This window comes from Ornithorhynchus anatinus, chromosome 18 (assembly GCF_004115215.2).
Source record: "Ornithorhynchus anatinus isolate Pmale09 chromosome 18, mOrnAna1.pri.v4, whole genome shotgun sequence".
NCBI classification, from domain to species: domain Eukaryota; kingdom Metazoa; phylum Chordata; class Mammalia; order Monotremata; family Ornithorhynchidae; genus Ornithorhynchus; species Ornithorhynchus anatinus.
In genome coordinates, this window is record NC_041745.1 from 42556609 (window position 1) to 42577230 (window position 20622).

At 51.7% G+C, this 20622-nt stretch overlaps 1 protein-coding gene across 11 annotated transcripts in view; it reads left to right on the plus strand.

Moving 5' to 3' along the window:
- Positions 1-20622, plus strand: part of DOCK7 (dedicator of cytokinesis 7) — a 149624-nt gene that overhangs the window by 40455 nt on the left and 88547 nt on the right. For 10 of the 11 annotated variants that reach the window (XM_029083307.2, XM_029083308.2, XM_029083310.2 and 7 more), the window contains exons 7-14: positions 593-678; positions 2280-2346; positions 4219-4368; positions 6790-6870; positions 7784-7949; positions 8496-8638; positions 11266-11359; positions 12318-12480. In XM_029083307.2, the coding sequence (XP_028939140.1) occupies positions 593-678; positions 2280-2346; positions 4219-4368; positions 6790-6870; positions 7784-7949; positions 8496-8638; positions 11266-11359; positions 12318-12480 (950 nt within the window). The remainder of the gene's footprint in view (positions 1-592; positions 679-2279; positions 2347-4218; positions 4369-6789; positions 6871-7783; positions 7950-8495; positions 8639-11265; positions 11360-12317; positions 12481-20622) is intronic. The other variant, XM_029083317.2, reaches the window with a different exon arrangement.

A 20622-nucleotide genomic window follows, 5' to 3' on the forward strand; every position in this document is an offset into this window, starting at 1 on the left:
TTACCGTGGGCAGAGCCGATTTGTCCATTCCAAGCGCTTAGTCCAAGTGCTCTGCCCGTAGTAAGCGCTCAGTAAATACTACTGAATGAATGAACTGAAGCGCTGGGGGAGATACAGGGTCATCAGATTGTCCCACGTGGGGCTCACATTTTTTAATCCCCATTTTTCCAGATGAGGTCACTGAGGGCCAGAGAGTTAAGTGACTTGCCCGAGGTCACACAGCAGACAGGCGGCGGAGTCGGGATTAGTAATAATAATGATGACGTTGGTATTTGTTAAGCGCTCACTAGGTGCAGAGCACCGTTCTAAGCGCTGGGGTAGACACAGGGGAATCAGGTGGTCCCACGGGGGGGCTCACGGTCTTCATCCCCATTTTCCAGATGAGGGAACCGAGGCCCAGAGAAGCGAAGCGACTCGCCCGCGGTCGCCCAGCTGACGAGTGGCACAGTCGGGATGCGAACCCGTGACCTCTGACTCCGAAGCCCATGCTCGTTCCACTGAGCCACGCTGCTTCTTAATAATAAGGGGCGGTGGGTGCCAAGCTGAACAGTGAGTAACTCTCTGCCTTTTCATTGTGATTTTTGACCTACAGGAGGAACCAATAGAGCGGCTTGGCATTCCCGAAATACCCAAAGAGCATTTTGGCCAAAGACTTCTTGTAAAATGCCTCTCTCTCAAGTGAGTACGTGGGGGGCTTATCGCCCTGCGGCTGGATTTTTCGGACGGCTTTTCAGCTGCAGTCGGCGGCCCCCTGCGATTTCGCCAATTTGGCCCTTCGGGGTCCCGGCCGCGGGTCGAGTCGCCGGGTCACGGCAGAACGGGCGCGCTCTCGTTCGGTCGGTCGCGTTTAGTGAGCGCTCGCCGTGCGGGGGGCGCTCCGCCGAGCGCTCGGGAAAGTGCGGCACCACAAGAAACGCTCGGGCCGCAGTGAAGCTCTTCTACCTCGTGCTCACGGGCTACGCTTTAAAGCCTTCTTGGTTCCCGGATGAAGAGGACGACGTGCTGAAACGAAACAGAGAGGCGGAAGGGCTCCTGAAGGGTTTTGGCTTTGTGTGGGCAGCCTGGCTTTCTGAGGATCCCAGGGTACCGATTTTCTCCGCAGCTAAATCCTCGTATTCCACGGGCCGCGCTTATCCTTTGACCTGCAGAAGGTGGAAATGCAGTGAAAGTACACCTACACATAAGCGTCAGGGCCCCAAAATGTATGTTCACTCAATAGCATTTATTGAGCGCTTACTATGTGCAGAGCACTGTACTAAGCGCTTGGAATGAACAAGTCGGCAACAGAGACGGTCCCTGCCCTTTGACGGGCTCACGGTCTGATCGATTCCAAGCTCAGATATAATAATAATAATAACGTTGGTATTTGTTGAACGCCTGCTACGTGCCGGGCGCCGTTCTGAGCGCCGGGGGAGATACAGGGTCGTCAGGTTGTCGCCCGTGAGGCTCACGGTCTTCATCCCCATTTTCCAGACGAGGGAACCGAGGCCCGGAGAAGTGAAGCGACTCGCCCACGGTCGCGCAGCTGCCAAGCGGCGGAGCAGGGATTCGAACCCATCACCTCTGACTCCCGGGCTCTTCCCCCCCCCGAGCCACGCGATAGCCAGGGGGAAACAGTGGCTTAGCGGAGAGAACGCTGGCCTAGGAGTCGGGGGACCTGGGTTCTAATCCCGGCCCCGCCCCTCACCCGCTGGGTGACCGTGGGCAGGTCGTTTCGCTTCTCTGCGCTTCAGTTCCCGCCTCTGAAGGATGGGGATTAAGACGACGGTGAGAGGCAGCGCGGCTCAGTGGAAAGAGCCCGGCCTCGGGAGTCGGCGGTCACGGGTTCGAATCCTGGAGCCGCCGCTTGTCAACTGTGTGACTCTGGGCAAGTCGCTTCACTTCTCTGCGCCTCGGTTCCCTCATCTGGAAAATGGGGATGAAGGCCGTGAGCCTCAGGTGGGACAACCTGGTGACCCGGTATCTCCCCCACCACTCAGAGCAGTGCTCTGCACATAGTAAGCGCTTAACAAATACCAACATTATTATTATTACCCCACCGCTTAGTACGGTCCCTGGCATATAGTAAGCGCTTAGCAGGTACCATACCAAAAACAAGACAACAACAGAAACCCCCCACCCCAGAAACCTATGTTCTGTCTATCTAAAACCGAGAATCCTCCCGGAATATAACTATCAATTTTCGTAAGGAAAGGAATCACGGAACCCGGTGACGTTGGCTACATTTATCCGTGACGGGAATTCGCAGGCCAACTCCGTTTTGTGTTCTTGTCTTAAAGATTTGAGATTGAAATTGAGCCCATTTTTGCAAGTTTGGCCTTATACGACGTCAAGGAAAAGAAGAAGGTAAGTTTTGGCCTTGGTGTTGTAGAACTCTTTCTCCCTTGAAATAACCATCGTAGATGATGTACATTTCGAGAAATTGTTTCCAAAGTGGAGTTTTACGTGGGAAACAGGAAGGAGACGTTTAACTAGACAATGGATTCTTCTGAGTGCATTTTACCAAGGTTCCGACTATTCCGGCAGGTTTTTTTTTTTTTTTTTTTTGGCCCAGATTTGAGTGACTGAACTGAAATTAGCAATTATTTCAGTTTCAAAATGGGTATCGCTAAAATAAAGCTTCGGCGTACTTTCCGTGCCGGATCCTATTACTGTTCCGCTCTCCGGTCGTATTTCTAGACTTCTAGACCGGGAGCCCGTCGTTGGGTGGCGACCGTCTCGATCCGTGGCCGAATTGGACTTCCCAAGCGCTTAGTACAGTGCTCTGCACACAGTAAGCGCTCGATAAATACGACTGCCTGGATGAATTTTTCCATCTCTTCTATTCAGGAGGCTCTCACAGTCGCTTTAGTAATAATCTTGGTATTTGTTAAGCGCTTACTATGTGCAGAGCACTGTTGTAAGCGCTGGAGGAGATACGGGGTCATCAGGTTGGACCACGTGAGGCTCACAGTTAATCCCCGTTTTCCAGATGAGGGAACCGAGGCCCAGGGAAGTGAAGTGACTCGCCCACAGTCACGCAGCTGACGAGTGGCGGAGCCGGGATTCGAACCCGTGACCCCCGACTCCCAAGCCTGAGCTCTTTCCACTGAGCCCCGCTGCTTTAGTGACCCCCGGCTGCCTCCCTGTAGATATTATTTTTATTATTTTATTATTATTATTTTTCCTGCAGCCGAACCCTGTGTGAGCAACCATTTTACGATGCCGTTCGGTGATGTCAAAACGCATCCAAGTTGGTCCGGGACTTTTCGCGTGGTTTTTAAACTCAGCCTGGGGCTATAACTCTGGAAGGGAATCCCCTCATCTACCCCGTTCAGAATCGTAATTTCCAAAAAAGAAGATTTGCGCCACAGTCCTTGAGAGGAAAACAGCAGGGATTTTTGTTTGTTTGTTTGGTCTAATAATCCACCTTCTTAGGTAGTCAAATCGCTGGGACGTAAACTTTAGAAAACCAATAGGCGGTTGTTCGTTCATTCATTCACTCATTCATTCGTATTTATTGAGCACTTACTATGTGCAGAGCGCTGTACTAAGCGCTTGCTATGTCAACCCAAGGATGTGGTGAACCTGTTTTTGATGAACATTTAAAAAATAATAATATGATATTTGTTAAGCGCTTACCATGTGCCAAGCACCGTTCTAAGCGCCGGGGGAGATGCAAGGTAATCAGGTTGCCCCACGTGGGGCTCACAGTCTTCATCCCCATTTTCCAGATGAGGGAACCGAGGCACAGAGAACAATAATGGTGATATTGGTCAAGCGCTTACCGTGTGCCAAGCGCCGTTCTAAGCGCCGGGGGTAGATGCAGGGTGATCAGGTTGTCCCGCGTGGGGCTCGGAGTCTTCGTCCCCATTTTCCAGATGAGGGAACCGAAGCACAGAGAACATTAATAATAATGATGGTGATATTGGTTAAGCGCTTACCACGTGCCAAGCACCGTTCTGAGCGCCGGGGGGAATACAGGGCGATCAGGTCGTCCCACGGGAGTCTTCATCCCCATTTTCCAGATGAGGGAACTGAGGCCCGGAGAAGTGACGTGGCTTGCCCCGGCTCGAGGGGCGGGGCCGGGACTAGAACCCAGGACCTCCGCCTCCCAAGCCCGGGCTCTCGCCACTAGGCCACGCCGCTTCACGGACTGACCGGACGGTCGTGGCAACGGTCACCAGGCGAGAGGGGATTTCGTCAGAACGTTCGGAAACCCGAACCCGCGTCTTTTAGATTTCAGAGAATTTCTACTTCGACCTCAACTCCGAGCAAATGAAAGGGGTGCTGCGGCCGCACGTGCCACCCGCCGCTATCACCACCCTGGCCAGATCTGCTATTTTTTCCATCACCTACCCCTCCCAGGATGTCTTCCTGGTCATCAAGGTAAGAGGCGCCCTTTTCAGCCCCCTTTTCAACAATCTGTAGGCACAAGTGAGTATATCGGTAAAGGACCTCCGGGTCAGTTTGGAGATTTTTCTTTAACGGTATTTGTTAAGCACTTACTACGTGCCGGGCACGGTACAGACCGAGCTCCCCTTTTCCCTCTGCTCCCTCTACCCGCCTCCCTTCACCTCTCCGCGGCTAAACCCTCTTCTCCCCCCTCTCCCTCTCCTCCTCCCCCTCTCCCGTCCGCTCCCCTCGGCACCGTGCCCGTCCGCTCGACCGTCTATATCTTCATCACCCTGTTTATTTTGTTAATGAGATGTACGTCACCCCGATTCTGTTTATCTGCTATCGTTCTAATGAGCCGTTCTTCCCCTCGATTCTATCTGCCGCCATCGTTCTCGGCCGTCCGCCTCCCCCGATGGGACCGTGAGCCCGTCAGAGGGCGGGGACCGTCTCTATCTGTTGCCGATCTGTCCGTTCCAAGCGCTTCGGTACAGTGCTCTGCACGTAGGAAGCGCTCAATAGATACTGCTGAATGAATGAATGCAAGCTGATGATGATGATGATGATGGTAGTTAAGCACGTCCTGTGCGCAAAGCACTGTTTTAAGCGCCGGGGGGGGGGGGGGGGGGGAGATACAGGTGATCAGATTGTCCCACGTGGGGCTCACGGTCTTCGTCACCATTTTGCAGATGAGGTAACTGAGGCCCAGAGAAGTGAAGAGACTTTCCCAAGGTCACCCGGCTGACAAGTGGCGGAGCCGGGATTAGGACCCACGGCCCCCGACTCCCAAGCCCCGGTTCTTTCCGCTGAGCCGTAATCAGGTTGGGTACAGTCCACATGCCACATGGTACTCGCGGTCTTAATCCCCATTTTACCGAGGAGGTGACTGAGGCCCCGAGAAGTGAAGCGACTTTCCCAAGGTCACAGAGCAGACAGGTGGCGGAGCCGGGATTAGAACCCAGGTCCTTCTGACTCCCAGGCCCACGCTCTACCCACTAGGCCACGCTGCTCTTCTTAGTTAATAATGGTGGTGCTTGTTAAGCGCTTACTATGTGGCGAGCACCGTTCTGAGCGCTGGGGCAGCCACCGGGGGATCAGGCCGTCCCACGTGAGGCTCACGGTCTTAATCCCCGTTTTACAGATGAGGGAACCGAGGCACCGAGAAGCGAAGTGACTCGCCCAAAGTCACACGGCTGACAAGTGGCCGAGCCGGGATTCGAGCCCGTGACCTCTGACTCCCGAGCCCGGGCTCTTGGAGAAGCAGCGTGGCTCAGTGCAAAGAGCACGGGCCCTGGAGTCAGGGCTCACGAGTTCGAATCCCAGCTCTGCCACCTGTCGGCCGTGTGACTGTGGGCGAGTCGCTTCACTTCTCGGTGCCTCGGTTCCCTCATCTGTAAAATGGGGATGAAGACCGTGAGCCCCACGTGGGACCACCCGATTCCCCTGTGTCTCCCCCAGCGCTTAGAACGGTGCTGGGCACATAGTAAGCGCTTAACAAATACCAACATTATTATTTCCGCTGAGCCACGCTGCTTCGTAGTCGCACCCCTGGCAAGTGGCAGTGGTTGAGCTGGAAGGTATTGGCAGTTGGGGATTTCTTTTTAGGTTGCCGGACTCGTTTTCAAAAAGGAGCTAAAATCGGGATTGCCACTTCGGAGAGCCTCGCCTCCATCTCCGTTGCCCCTTCCGGTGGCCCGCTTGGGCCGGGCGAGGACTATCCCGCTTACTTCTCCTGCGAGTTCCCAAGGGGCTAGTCGAGTCCTTGGCCGACAGGTACTCAACAAGCGCCGCGGCCAATTAGGATGTCGTGAGCGGCGGTTTTAGGATGTACGTTGCACCGTGGCTCAGTGGAGAGAGCCCGGGCTTCCGGGTCAGAGGTCACGGCTTCGACCCCCCCGGCTCCGCCGCTTGTCAGCCGGGTGACTGCGGGCGAGGCACCTCACCTCTCTGGGCCTCAGTGACCTCATCTGGAAAACGGGGATGAAGACCGGGAGCCTCACGTGGGACGACCCCGTCTCTCCCCCGGCGCCTAGAACGGTGCTCTGCACGTAGTAAGCGCTTAACAGATACCGACGTTATTATTATTTGCAGCGTGGCTTAGTGGAAAGAGCGCGGGCTTGGGAGTGGGAGGTTGTGGGCTCTAATGCCGACTCTGCCGTTTGTCTGCCGCGTGACCTTGGGCAAGTCGCTTAACTTCTCTGGGCCTCAGTTACCTCATCTGTAAAAAGGGGGATTAAAAAAATGTGAGCCCCACGTGGGATAACCTGATGACCCCGTGTCTCCCCCAGCGCTTAGAGCGGTGCCCCGCACGTAGTAAGCGCTTCACAAGTACCTTAATTGTTATTATTTGCGGATTTTTATCGGAAACCTGACACTTCCCATACGTCTTCTCCCTCCTCTTCCTTCCCTCCCCAGCTGGAGAAAGTCCTGCAGCAAGGAGACATTGGGGAGTGCGCTGAACCGTATATGATTTTCAAGGAAGCAGATGCCGCCAAGGTGAGCCCTTCCTCCGTCACGTGGGTTTAAATAGTTTGTCCTCTTGCCGGAGTCCGTGTTTTGAGGGACCAAAACCCCGGTCACCCAATACCCGAAAAACTAGTTCTTGATTCGTATCTGGAAGAATCCGGCCCGTCCATTTAATTCAGTCAAGGCCACCCAGCTTAGATGCTTAAAGATAATTACCATAATAATTATGGTTTTTGTCAAGCGCTTACTGTGGGCCAAGCACTGTTCTGAGCGCTGGGGTAGATAATAATAATTATGGTATCTGTTGAGCGCTTACTATGTGCAGAGCACCGTTCTAAGCGCTGGGGGAGATCCAGGTTCATCAGATTGTCCCACGGAGGGCTCACGTCTTTTAATCCCCATTTTTACATAGGAGGTAACAGGCCCAGAGAAGTCAAGTGACTTGCCCAAGGCCACACAGCGGACAAGCGGCGGAGTCGGGATTAGGACCCCCGCCCTCCGACTCCCAAGCCCGGGCTCTTTGCACTAAGCCAGGCTGCTTCTCAGCTACGACACCCAGTCTCTATCCCCATTTTACAGATGAGGTCGCGGAGGCCCAGAGAAGTTAAGTGGCCGGGCCCGAGGTCACAGAGCAGCCAAGTGGCGGAGCTAGGATTAGAACCCGCGACCTCTGACTCCCGAGCCTGTGCTCTTGACACGGAGCCGCGCTGCCCCTCGACGGGGGAAGGATGAGAATGAATGAATGAAAGTTCCGTTTGTGTCCGTGGGACTTTTCGTCTGTAGCCTTCTTCATGAACAGTGAGTTCATGAACTTGTAAAGGTTCAGGCCTGGTGGATGAGGGAAGATATTAACGATGCCCCCTTCCCATCCCTAAATCACCCCCACTTTACCGGATTGTCCCCTCTAGCCGGGCCCGTAACGTGCCGAGTATTTCTCTGGCAGAACAAGGAGAAGCTGGAGAAGCTGAAAAGCCAAGCGGAGCAGTTTTGCCAAAGACTGGGGAAGTACCGCATGCCTTTCGCTTGGACCGCGATCCACCTGATGAACATCGTCAGCAGCGCCGGGAGTTTGGAACGAGATTCCACCGAAGTAGAAATCAGCACCGGAGGTACTGGGGCATGGGAGGAAATCCGCGGCTCTGGACCCAGCTCGGCTCCCGAGCGACCGACCTCTGCAGCGGGAGCCGGGGATGAATCAGTAGGCTAATTCGCGAGCGGCCCGTGGGCTCGTTTACGGAGGTTTTGTAAGTAAGCCTTTCGCTGTCCGATTTAAGCAGACTGCTAAGACAGAGGGGGCGTTTCAGCTGAGGAAGGTTTGGAGAGTCGGTGCCAGTCCTGTATGGCGCTTCACCCCCTTCCCAACGGCCAACCTCTCCATCTCCCATCGGAAGAGCGTGAAGGATTAAAGGCTTTTATCCTAGCGATAAACCGTAGCGATAAGGGATGAGTCGTCGCGGCGAGAGAGGCGGAGAGATCCGGGTGCGTCTTGGAGCTCCTGACGTCTCAGGCGCGCGATCACCCTGGCCCAGCCTCCGCTTCTGTCCCGCGTATTGCCCGGCTCCGGAAGGCAGCGGATACCTTGGCTGCGGACCTTGGGTCCCGAAACGAATCCCGGTCCTCACCGGCGGGCGCGTGTCCTCTCCTTCACTCGGCAGAACGCAAAGGGTCTTGGTCCGAGAGGCGGAACTCCAGCATCGCCGGGAGGCGCTCGCTCGAAAGGACGGCCAGCGGGGACGAGGCCTGTAACCTGACTAGCTTTCGACCGGCCACGCTCACTGTGACAAACTTTTTTAAGCAGGTATCGTTCCAGAATCGGGCTTAATTTCCCGGCTTTCGGGGTTGCCGCTAGAGGAGGTGTGAGTGTGAGCCGGTTTCTTTCACTTCACTGCACGTGGATCTGTGACCGGCGGACATTGGCTGCTCACCCCACCCCCGACCCCGCAGCACTTGCGTCCGTGCCTTCAGATCCCATATTACGAATTATTTATTCGTACGAATGTCTGCCTCCCCCTCCGGACCTTAGACTCGTTATGGGCGGGGAATGGGTTTGCTGATCCCGTCGGATCGTCCTCTCCCAGGCGTTTAGTCACAGTTGGCTCGCTAATTACCGTCGGTTGATTGATTTCAGGCCCACAGAGAATCAGCTTTAATGCCGAAAGGGTGATTTCAAATGACGGAAAAACTCTTATCGATAAAAGTAAAATCGACGCGTTTGTAAACACAGAACTCCTAGCTACTAGCTGCTTTTGCAGATTATTTCCGTTACTCTCGTCTTTGCGGAGTTTGAAGCGGTTGAGTTTTTTCCCCCTCACACCCTTATCCTGACTTTGAGAGCGATGACCGAGGAGGAGTTGCGGTAAAATAGATGACTGGTGGAACTGGGGAAGTCAAGGAAAGATGAAAAGAGGTAAAGCAGGGTCTGACTCATTTAGAGTTATAATCGCATTTGCCCAAGAATCGCTTCCTTAAGAGCATAAAAATGCCATTAGCTCCAGAGAATTCCCGTCGCCATTAGGCCGAGGGCCGAACCGACCGGTGGGTGTGTACACAGATGTGCACACCGTCCTTCGTTTTCAGAGACAGTTCTGTAACAGCGAGATCCAATTTGCGCAAGAGAACAGGGCCGCCAACTTTTAATAATAATGTTGGTGTTTGTTAAGCGCTTAATCACGTTGTCCCACGTGAGGCTCCCAGTCTTCGTCCCCATTTCACAAATGAGGTAACCGAGACCCGGAGAAGTGAAGTGACTCGCCCACAGTCACACAGCTGACAAGTGGCAGAGCCGCGATTCGAACCCACGACCTCTGACTCCCGGGCTCTTTCCACTGAGCCACGCCGCCTCTCGAAACTTTTCGTTTTGTTCAGCGGTCTGGGGGCATATACACTACTGCCGATAGCCCACCCTTTCGCTGTAGAGGCAGAGTCAGCGGGTCATCGTTGGGGCATTTCCTCCTCTGGGCAGATCTGGGAGGGCCAGACACGGCGAATCCAACAACCGAGTGATGCCTCCTGGAAGAAGGGAGGCGAATCCGGAAGCAGGGTGCACCCAGCTTGTCTCTGTCCACCGCTCTTCATTAAATCGTCCAGTTTGACTCAGTGCTGGTAATAATAAATAATTATGGTGCTTGTTAAGCGCTTACTCCGTGCCAAGAACTGTTCCGAGTGCTGGGGTAGGTACAGGTTAATCAGCTTGGACCCAATCCCTGTCCCACGTGGGTTCTCCCACTCTTAATCCCCATTTTACAGATGAGGAAACTAAGCTCAGAGAAGTTAAGTGACTCGCCCAAAGTCCCACCGCAGACCTGGCGGAGCTGAGGGTAGAACCCAGGTTCTTTTGACTCCCTGGGCCGTGCTCTATCCACGAAGCCGTGCTGTTTCTCATCAATTCCTGTCTGGCCAGTTCATGGGCAACAGTTGCCCGTTCTTCCTGGGAATGACCTTGGCTCTCTTCGGTCATCCGACAGTATATCCCGAGGGCTTGCCGTGTGCGGGACACTGCACGGAGCGCTGGGGAAATGAAGTAGCATTTTAATGTTCTGTGAGGTGATGATTAGTCAGTGGTGTTTCTCGGTCCCTGTTGAAACTCCGTATTGGTTTGTTTCCTGTTTGTCCTTTCCCCGCAAGATTACGATTCACCAGGCGCGGTCCTCTGATGAGCCAGTTTTGTACATTATCTCCGAAAATGGCCACAGACCGTTTGGGAGAACAGAGTGACGGTCGCCCGGCCTGTTATTTAACCTCACAGGGTTGGATGAACCCGGAGGTGTCGTGGCTCAGGGGAACGAGCCCGGGCTTGGGAGTCAGAGGTCATGGGTTCGAATGCTGGCTCCGCCACTTGTCAGCTGGGTGACCGTGGGCGAGTCACTTCACTTCTCTGGGCCCAAGTTCCCTCATCTGTAAAATGGGGATTGAGACTGTGAGCCTCACGTGGGACAACTTGATGACCCCGTATCTACCTCAGCGCTCAGAACGGTGCACTGCACATAGTAAGCGCTTAACAAATACCAGCAGTATTATTAAGTGTAAATCCTTCCGGAGCTCTGGATATTTTTTGTCGGGCACCACTTCTTTTGTGATCGATCGATCAGTCGTGGTATTTATGGAGCACGTGCTGTGTGCGGAGCACTGCGACCTTGCGCTTGGCAAAGTACAAGATTCAGCATCGGTAGACGCAATCCCCGCGCTCACAAGGAGCTTACAATCTACAGGGGGAGGCAACCTTTAAAATAGCAGGAATAGGGGAGGTAGAGTAATGAGTTGCTTTCGCCTAACTCTTTTGTGTGAATGATTTCCTATTTTAAAATCTGAAATAATTATCTCGGTGTTAGAATGTAGTGGAAAAGGGAGTGTACGAGTGGGGAAAAGTAATTTTGTCATCGTTCTGTTGAGTATTCACCGTGAACTGATTCCTTTCTACGCAAACAGGAAGGGGATCGCTTAAGCGATGAAGATCTGTACAAATTCCTTGCCGATATGAGAAGACCGTCTTCTGTCTTACGAAGACTGAGACCCATTACAGGTGATCTGTTACTTTAAGGGGACTCGTTTAAAAGCAGCCTTTCTCTTCCCTCCCCCAACCTAAATTTAACGATCCTTCCGTCCCTTCCTTCCCCCCTTTACCTACCTGAACGCCCGCACCGTTCTTCACTCACTCCGCCTCCACGTCCCGCCTGGCGTCCTGCATTCCACCTTCCCATTAAACGAGATCTCGGTTTGAGTTCCGCCGGTCCCCTTTCTGTACTCTCTTGTGCATGCCTGTGCATGCTCTACCCTCTGGCTTGAGAGGCAGTTAAATGGTCCAACCTGACTGCCCCATCGCTTAGTACAGTGCCTGACACACAGTAAGCGCTGAAGAAATACCTTAAGATAAATCAAATGTCATTAACACTGAAGTGCCGACACGTGCGGTTACCGCTAATCGAACAGCGTGATGGAGAAATAATCCACCCTCTCCCCCTTGCGATCGTGCCACTCCCCTGCCTGCAGTACTTTCACTTATTGCGCACCCGCGATCCGCGATCCGCCGAAGAGGCGGACGCGTCTCCCCGCCCCCGGGAAGCCTACAGAATTACTGACAAGAAAGGGAAAGGACGCTACCGGGAAAAATCAGCACTTGGAGCAAGAGGTGAAGCCTCCGCAAATAATCTGCACCTCAGGACAAGAAGTAACGAATGCTTAAGAAAGTGAACTCCGTCCAGTCTCTAAAGGAAACCTCTCACTGCTCGGGTCTGGCCGAGCTGTTTGAAAACCCTGTCCCCGTCCCTTTCTGAGCGGATACCCATTTGGGCGTTAGGTGGACCTCTGCCGTGCATTTGGGTCCTGGGTGGGATTTAAAGGGAACGGGAGTTTTGCCGTGTGCGTGTGGAAAGAAAAGGCGAGAATCTGACCTGCAGCCCTGCCAGAAATGCAGTAATCCCGATCGTCGGTTTCTGTTGCCGTTGGGTTCCTTTAGTAATCACGTCTCTGTGTCGTTGTAGCTCAGCTGAAGATCGACATCTCTCCCGCTCCAGAGAACCCCCAGTACTGCCTAACTCCGGAGTTGCTGCAGGTCAAACTCTACCCTGACAGTAGGGTCCGGCCCACCAGGGAAATCTTGGAGTTTCCCGCTCGGGATATCTACGTTCCGAACACCACTTACAGGTAAGACGTCTCGGACGGCGGAGCCGTGGAAACGAAGGGGCCGAAATAGAAAGCGCGACGGATGTACCGAGAGGGGTAACGGGTGGACAGGCTCGAGATCTCGGGAGGATTAAAATCGTATGGATTTGGCCATCGCCAATTAAAAATTCTAACATTTCTGCTGTTCTCCCCGTCCTCTCAAGGGGAAGGCCAACGTTTGTATCGAGTTGTGGTTAGCCAGGCGGCAGCAGTCCACCTGGGAGGGGAGAGACACAGAACGTCTTGGTCAGTCCGACTGCCCTGCGTCCAGATTTTAAAGGGCGGTCCATCCTCCTCATCGTCATTACCAGTGGTATTTGTCAAGTGCTCACTGTGTGCCGAGCACTGTACTAAGCGCCGGGGAGAGTACAGTACTACGGAGTTGGTCAACTCGCTTCTGCCCACAATGAGTTTACGGTTTAGAAGGGGAGGCAGACATCAGAGAAGCGACGTGGCCTCGTGGAAAGAGCCCCGGACCTCGGAATTAGAAGGACGTCTAATCCCGGCCCCGCTACTTGTCGTCTGGGTGACCTTGTTCACCTCTGTACCTCAGTTTCCTCATCCGTAAGATGGGGATTAAATCCCATTCCCTCCAACTAGACTGTGAGTCCTCCTGCGGGTCAGAGACTGAGTCCAGAGGGATAACCTTGTGCTTAGAACGGTGCTTGACACGTAGCGTGTAACAGATGCCGTAGTTATTAATTATCCATGTGAATAATTTATAGTGTAACTTATAGCTAGGTACATAGAAGCTGAGGAGCGCATATCAAATGCTCAAAGATCGGTCAGAGATTCTTACAGATAGAGCCAGATACATAGAAAATCCAAACAGATCCAAATACAGGAAGGGAGAGGAAGCGAGGGAAAAGAGGGCTTAATTAGGGAAGGTCTCTAGACCGGGAGAAACAGCAGAAGCAGCGGTCGCCTTGCCTCGCTCCTCTCCTATTACAACCCAGCCCACCCACTTGGGTCCGCCGTTCCCAACCTACTCACTGTACCTTGATGTCGTCTGCCTCGCCGCCGACCTCTCGCCCACGTCCTGCCTCCGGCCGGGAACGCCCTCCCTCTCCCTATCTGAAAAGCGTTTCCGCTCCCCACCTTCCAAGCCTTACTGCAGGCCCATCTCCTCCCAGAGGCCTTCCCTGACTCAGCTCTCAACTTCCTCTTCGCGCACTCCCTTCTACGTTGCCCCGATTTGCGCCCCTCGTTCGCCCCTCCCTCAGCCTCCCAGCACTTACGTACATATCCGTGATTTATTTATTAACATTAATGCCTCCCCCCTCCTCTAGACTGTAAACTCGTTGCCGTCAGGGAGCGTGTCTGTTAAATGGTTATATTGTACTCTCCCAAGCACTTAGTACAGCGCTCTGCACCCAGTAAGCGCTCAATAAATACGATCGATCGATTGAACCTTCTCCACTGCATCCATAAATATCCCCCCGTAACCACTGAGAGTCCATTCCCCTTTGTTCCTAAACACTCATTGGTCTATTTCATGGAATCTTAAATCCCTTCTAATCCCGAAACCCTTCCCCCCCCCCCCCGCCCCCCCCCCCCCCGCTCACAGTACAAGTTCATTTCAGTTATTTTATCATTAGGAAAAGCTGACGCCTGAAAACCTCCTGGGAAGAGATGACATTTTCTTTAAGTAGTAAGAATGGTTTTAACAATTAGTGCTACCAAAGGAACCCGAAATTAATGCTTTATTACTGTAATTTTCAAATGAACAGTGGCAAAGCTGTAATTTTAGTTGAAGGCAAAGTCTGGAGTGAAATAAGTTGGCCATTAAGGTTACTTGTCTTAATATTCCATTTCCATTTGTCCTGGGTGCGCATATGGATGATTTAATACACTATACTCAATTCTATTCTGTTGGCTTTGACAAATCAGTCCTGGCTAACGACCCTGCCAGTAAGGGAATCATGTTGTGTTAAAAGTTACAGCGGCGTTCTTTGGGATTATAATTTGCCAGACGCAGAGTTGCGCCAAGTTGTGTAAGAAAAGAATCCAACCCATCTGGAAGGAGTAAAACCACATCGGGTTGATCTGTTGGTGGCAACTTGGCACAGTGGAGTAAAATTTCATTTATATCGTCATTTGCCTCATGGCGTTGCATTTTAGTATCGAGCTCTTTCGATCCCTTAACGTAGTTCTCCTGGTGTTTGCCTTTTAGTAGGTAGCAAACTGTCAAAGACAGAATGTCATCCGTATTTCCCACACAACTTAGGGATCGACCGTTAAGAGGACCGGCCTGCGTAAGTGGATTTAGAAAGTGGTTTTCGGGTCATTCCGTGGCTGCATTTGGGCTCTGCCTTGCGGCGTCTTTTGGAGTTTTTAAAGAAGTGGTTGATTGACCAGAGATGATTTGGAAGAACTGTTGCTCTGCCTCGCGGGGCTGTCGTTCTTCCCCTGTTGGGTTCCGCGGAGAGTTGTGGACCTGCTACTCTCGGGGGATAATCATTCACCTAAGGCAGGCAAACGCCACAAGGTCACGAGACCGTAAGCCGTGCTGTCGTTGCCCCGGATCAGCGGTCCAGCCGGGGGTCACGGGATGCAAGAGGGACCGTGGTATCGGCTTGACATCCATCCTCATTCGTCCCTTTAATTTACCCAGCTCCCTTTCGATCCTCAAGTCAGAATATTACTTGGAAGCAGCGTGGCTCAGTGGAAAGAGCCCGGGCTTGGGAGTCGGAGGTCATGGGTTCGAATCGCGGCTCCGCCCCTTGGCAGCCGTGTGACCGTAGGCAAGTCACTTAACTTCTCCGTGCCTCACTCATCTCATCTGATTAAGACTGTGAGCCTCACGTGGGACAGCCTGATTACCCTGTACCTCCCCCAGCGCTTCGAACAGTGCTCTGCACATAGTAAGCGCTTAACCAATACCAACGTTATTATTATCATTATTAATAGTAGGATGGAAAGAGGCTTAAGAAATAGCTTCGTGGTTCCCTGTCGATTTCAGACTCCTACTGCTGGCTTTGAAGGCTCTCCACCAAGGCGCCCCACTCTTTCCTACCCATTTTCCCTCCTTTTATACGTCACAGCATGTGGCGTCCCCTTGAATCGGGCAAACACCCTTACTGAACCCTGCATGCAGCAATCCTACCTTCTCCCTTGTGGAACATGTCATGCCTTCGCATGGGATGCGTGCCACCTCCTTGGTCACATCCTGTCCTTTCCATCCTGTTGGAAAAAACTCTGTGGTACTTCCTACTTCCACAAAACTCGCTCAGGCTCGATAACCCCTCAGTTATTCCTTTCAGCACTTGGTAGCGTGATGTTTTAGGGGATTATTTTCGGTGGGTTGGTGGAATCGTGTAGTTGTATCTGTGTTTGCTCTCATACCACCTAGTCTCAAGTTGACTGGTTCTGGCTTCGTGAAACATGTCTTCTACTTTTTACCTCCCCTCTGCACTTGACATGATCCTTGACGAAGGCACTCGGAGCCCATTCAGATAGGGCTGACATGAATCCATTCCAGGCCAGAGGAACTATCGCCGGCCATCCGATTAATTGTAAAACATAATTTAGCAAATGAATTTTCTCCCCTCACCGATAGGTTTGAATACCAACTGTACCCTGTTCACCAAGGGATATGGGTTTTTGTTCCCGTTGAGCATTTATCGAGCATATGTTCCAGTATTTTTTTCATGCGATTAAAGTGATTGCGGGGGGGAAATTGTGCAGAGTCTTCATCCCTCTTTATTATGTACAGGCTGTATGAAACTTTCTCTGTAATGCCGGAAACTTGTTAGCAAACCTTACCGTTGATAAATCGTAGTGTGGGATATGAAGGTTGTTAGTTTCATATTTTATGGAGATGATCAGACCGCGGAGTGAGTAATATGTTACCAGAAAGAGCCACTGAGGCAAGAAGGATAGATTATTTTGTTCGAGAAAGAGATTAATTAGGTTCAGGATGAAAGGCGTCCTCGGAGATGGAAGAAAATAGGGAAATGGGATTGAAAAATGTGGATTAGGTTTACTGCCGTAGTGGACTTGCTTTGAAGAGTTGCAATTTTAATTAAAACAAATGGATCAGTTCCCTTTCATCTCTCGCAAAGATATAAGGCGACCTGCTTATCGTTTAAAAGATCACTTCTTCCAGAGGCGTACCTAGTCCCCCATCTCAGATCCCCAAAGCAAAGAAGCCACGTTGGCCCGAAGCAACTGGAATAGAGCGGCGGTATTTCGTTGAGCGCTTCCTATGTGCCAGGCACTGTTCTAAGCGCTGGGGTAGATAGAAGCAAATCGAGTTGGACGCAGTCCCTCCCCTACGTGGGGCTCACAGTCTCAACCCCCATTTCAGAGATGAGGGAACTGAGGCACAGAGAAGTGACGGGACTTGCCCGAGGCCACGCAGCAGACGGGTGGCGGGGCCGGGATTATTATGCGTAGATAGATTTCGCACAGTGACGCCGGGCCGCTCCAACAATCGGGGGGGCTCCCGGCACCTCCGGGGGAACCCACCGCACCTGCCTGTCATCTCCCTCTCCCTTCCATGGTGACCAGTCAGTCAGGGCGTCTATTGAGCACTTATGCAGAGCACTGTACTAGGCGCCTGGGAGAGAAAGGTACAACAGAGTCAGTAGACCCAAACCCTGCCTTCAAGGCTCTTTAGAGTCCAGTCCTCGCTTATACCTCCTCTGATGGAGATTTAAATTATTCTTGGCGGAGTTGGGGGAAGGATCGGACCTATTGTCTGGGGAGAGCGTAGGGGGTCAACGTTGGCCTGGCCCCGGCTTCCACTGCCCCAGGCCCCGCTAACAGCTCTGATCCGACCTTTGGCGGGGCTACCGGTCATGTTCTCAGTAGAGCCCAAATTCATCCCGGCCCTGCCGCTTGTCAGCTGTGTGACTGTGGGCAAGTCGCTTCACTTCTCCGAACCTCAGTTCCCTCATCCGTAAAATGGGGGTGAAGACTGTGCGCCTCACGTGGGACGACCTGATTACCCTGTATCTCCCCCAGCGCTTAGAACACTGCTCTGCACATAGTAAGCGCTTAACAAACACCAACAGTGTTATTATTATCATGCCACAAAGCAGGGGCAATCCATTGGAAAATGGAGAGAGTATTTTGGTGGCTTTTGAGATTTCTGTTTTGGAAAGGGGGTGGTGACCTTCCAGCTCGGCCCTTTCTACCGCTAAAGAGGATTTCCATCGTCACGCTACAAAGGTGTGTCTTTCTCCCCCACAACCCGGGGAACATGTTACACAGAGGCTGCTCGAATACGCTTTTAGCCCTTTTTTGGTAATAGGGCTGTTGCATTTTCATGCTGTTCGTTCTTTTGGTATTTTCTCACTTGAATATAGAACCCCGGTTTGACAGGCTGTGCGGTTCAACCTGGCTCAAAGAGCTCACTCTCTGTCCCGTTCCCTTTTCCCTCAGAAGCAGCACGGATAGAGGATAGAGCGCGGGCCTGGGAATCAGAAGGACCTGGGTTCTAATTCCGGTTCTGCCTCTTGTCGTCCGTGTGACAAGTCACTTCACTTCTGGGCCTCAGTTCCCTCATCTGGAAAATGGGGATTATGAATGTGAGCCTTATGTGGGACGGGGACTGTGTCCAACCCAATTACCTTGTATCTACCACGGTGCTTAGTACAGTGCCCGGCACATAGTGAGCGTTTAACAAATCTACCATTATTACTATATCTTCCTCAACCTTTGAAGTACTCTAACTTGGCCTAGAAACATTAAAAACCCATGTCAAAGCAGCGAGGAGAGAGAAGCAGCGTGGCTCAGTGGAAAGAGCCCGGGCTTTGGAGTCAGGGGTCATGAGTTCGAATCCCAGCTCTGCCACTTGTCTGCTGTGTGACCTTGGGCAAGTCACTTCACTTCTCTGGGCCTCAGTTACCTCATCTGTAAAATGGGGATGAAGACTGTGAGCCCTACGTGGGACTACCCGATTCCCCTGTGTCTACCCCAGCGCTTAGAACAGTGCTCTGCACATAGTAAGCGCTTAACAAATACCAACATCATTATTAGTATTATTATTATTAATAAAGCTCTTTGCTTTCTCCCCTTGGCTCTAGTAGTCATGGAGTGTGTTTTTTTGCTAAATAGGAGATGAAAACTAATTCTTTGAAAATTAAATATTCAACAAAATATGTGCAAAATCATGCCTATTTTAACTGGTTACTCTTTGATTATGTAACTAGATTGCCGACACTGGCACTTTAAGGATTTAAGAGCTGTGTTAATGGGCACGTCCTATTCTTGGCAGGAAATCTGTTATCTGGATTTGAGCTCTTTCACAACAAGTGGTCCGATCCATTATCCAATCGTTGAGCCTTTGCATTCTTGGCTCTAGTAGTCGACAGTCTTGTGAAATATTTCACGCACACGTAGACTTCCTAAAAAGCCCGACGCTACGTTTTGCTGCGGAAGAGGGTATATTGGAACTCTGGAGCGGGGGCCAATTCCTCCTCATTATCAGGAAACAAAAGAAAGCAGTGTGTGTGTCGTTACGCAGTTGGTGCTGACCTAGATGCAATTGCTTGGTGGAATCAAATAAATTAAGACATAATCCCTGCCCCCTTTATTATTCATCAGGCGCCGCTGAGTCGTTTCCGAATCCTAGTGACCCTATGGATGTATTTTCTCCAGAGAGTCCTGTCTTCTGCCATAAGTCATAACCTTTCTAACGGTTCTTATCGTTATCGTTGTTCTGGTCTCTACCCACCTAGCTGCTGGTCTGTCTCTTCCACGTTTTCCCTGGACTTTTCCTAGCATTAGTGTCTTCTCTAGAGAATTAGTCTTCCTGAGTATGTGTCCAAAATATGCTAATCTAAGTCGAGTCATCTGGCCTTCCAAAGACCACTTTGGCTTAAGCTGCTCCAAAATCCGTTTGTTTTTCTGGCAGTCCAAGGTATTCGCAAAAGCCTTCTCCGACACCACATTTCACAAAAACCGAAGCTCTTTCAATCCTGTCTTTTCACGGTCCAGCTTTCGGATCCGTACGTTGTCACTGAAAACACCGTAGAGTTGACCGTTTGTATTTTTGTGGCAGTTGTCACATCAGCACATTTCCTGACTTTTTCCAGGCTCTTCGTAGAGCGTACTGTCTTTCGGGTGACATGTTCCCTTTCAGTCATCTTGTTTTTAACTCTTTAGAGTTTCTAAGCTATGGCTTTCCTTTCTTTGCTCATGCTGCTGCACTCCGTTACTCAGACCTCAGTAAGTGCTAATTATCCCAAGGAGGTGAAGCTCTAAAAACTGAAAGTTGGAAACCACAGAGTGCTTGAGTATAGTTCATTGAGTTGTATTTATTGAGCCTTTACTGTGTGCTAAGTGCTTAGCACTTAGTACAACAATAAAAAGACACATTCCCTACCCACAATGAGTTTACAGTTTAGAGAACCCAAACTCTTCCCCCTAGGCCTGGCTACTTCCAATTGAATAATGGAATAATAATGGAAAATAATGGAATAATGTGCCGAGCGCCACGGAAGGCTCACTAGATGAGGTGACCCAGCGGCGAAATGGGCGGTGTCTGGGTATGCCAGAATTAATTTAAGTCCCACCCAGCAGGTGCCCCAAATCCTGAGATTGTTTTCGGAGCCCGTCAGAAGGTAAACTCTGACAGGGCCCCACCAGACGGCATTTCCTGTCTCGTTTGTGATATGGTCGTCGGAAGCTCCTTGTCCAGTTTGGACCAGATTGGGCCATTTATCTGCAGTCACGTGAGGGGGGTTTTGACCATCGATTATTAGGCATCTACAGGCTGCTTGGTTAGAACTTTACACTCCCTCAGGATTGATATGGGAATGTCATCAAGGAGGGGAATGGACATCTGTCCTTTTGATCCTTTGCGATCCCAGTTTCCAAGGAGTTTGGTTTTCGATTCGGGGGGTGAAGGTCACCATATCCCGAATGAGGACAGCAAAAGGCCCAGCCTCCGTCATTACCAAGTAGGCGGTCTAGACCCCTGGTTAGAGGAAACCAGGAAAGGCCGGGCCTGACCTGGAATAGCTGGTTCAGGTGAATCGGTTGGGTCGTGCGGTCTTCGGAAATTCTCAACTGAGAAAAAACCCAAGGATTCATATTCCAGAAGGAGGGGAGAAGGAAGTACGTGGTGCAGAGGATGATGGATGAGGATCGGGGAAAGACGAGAAGATTAGTGAC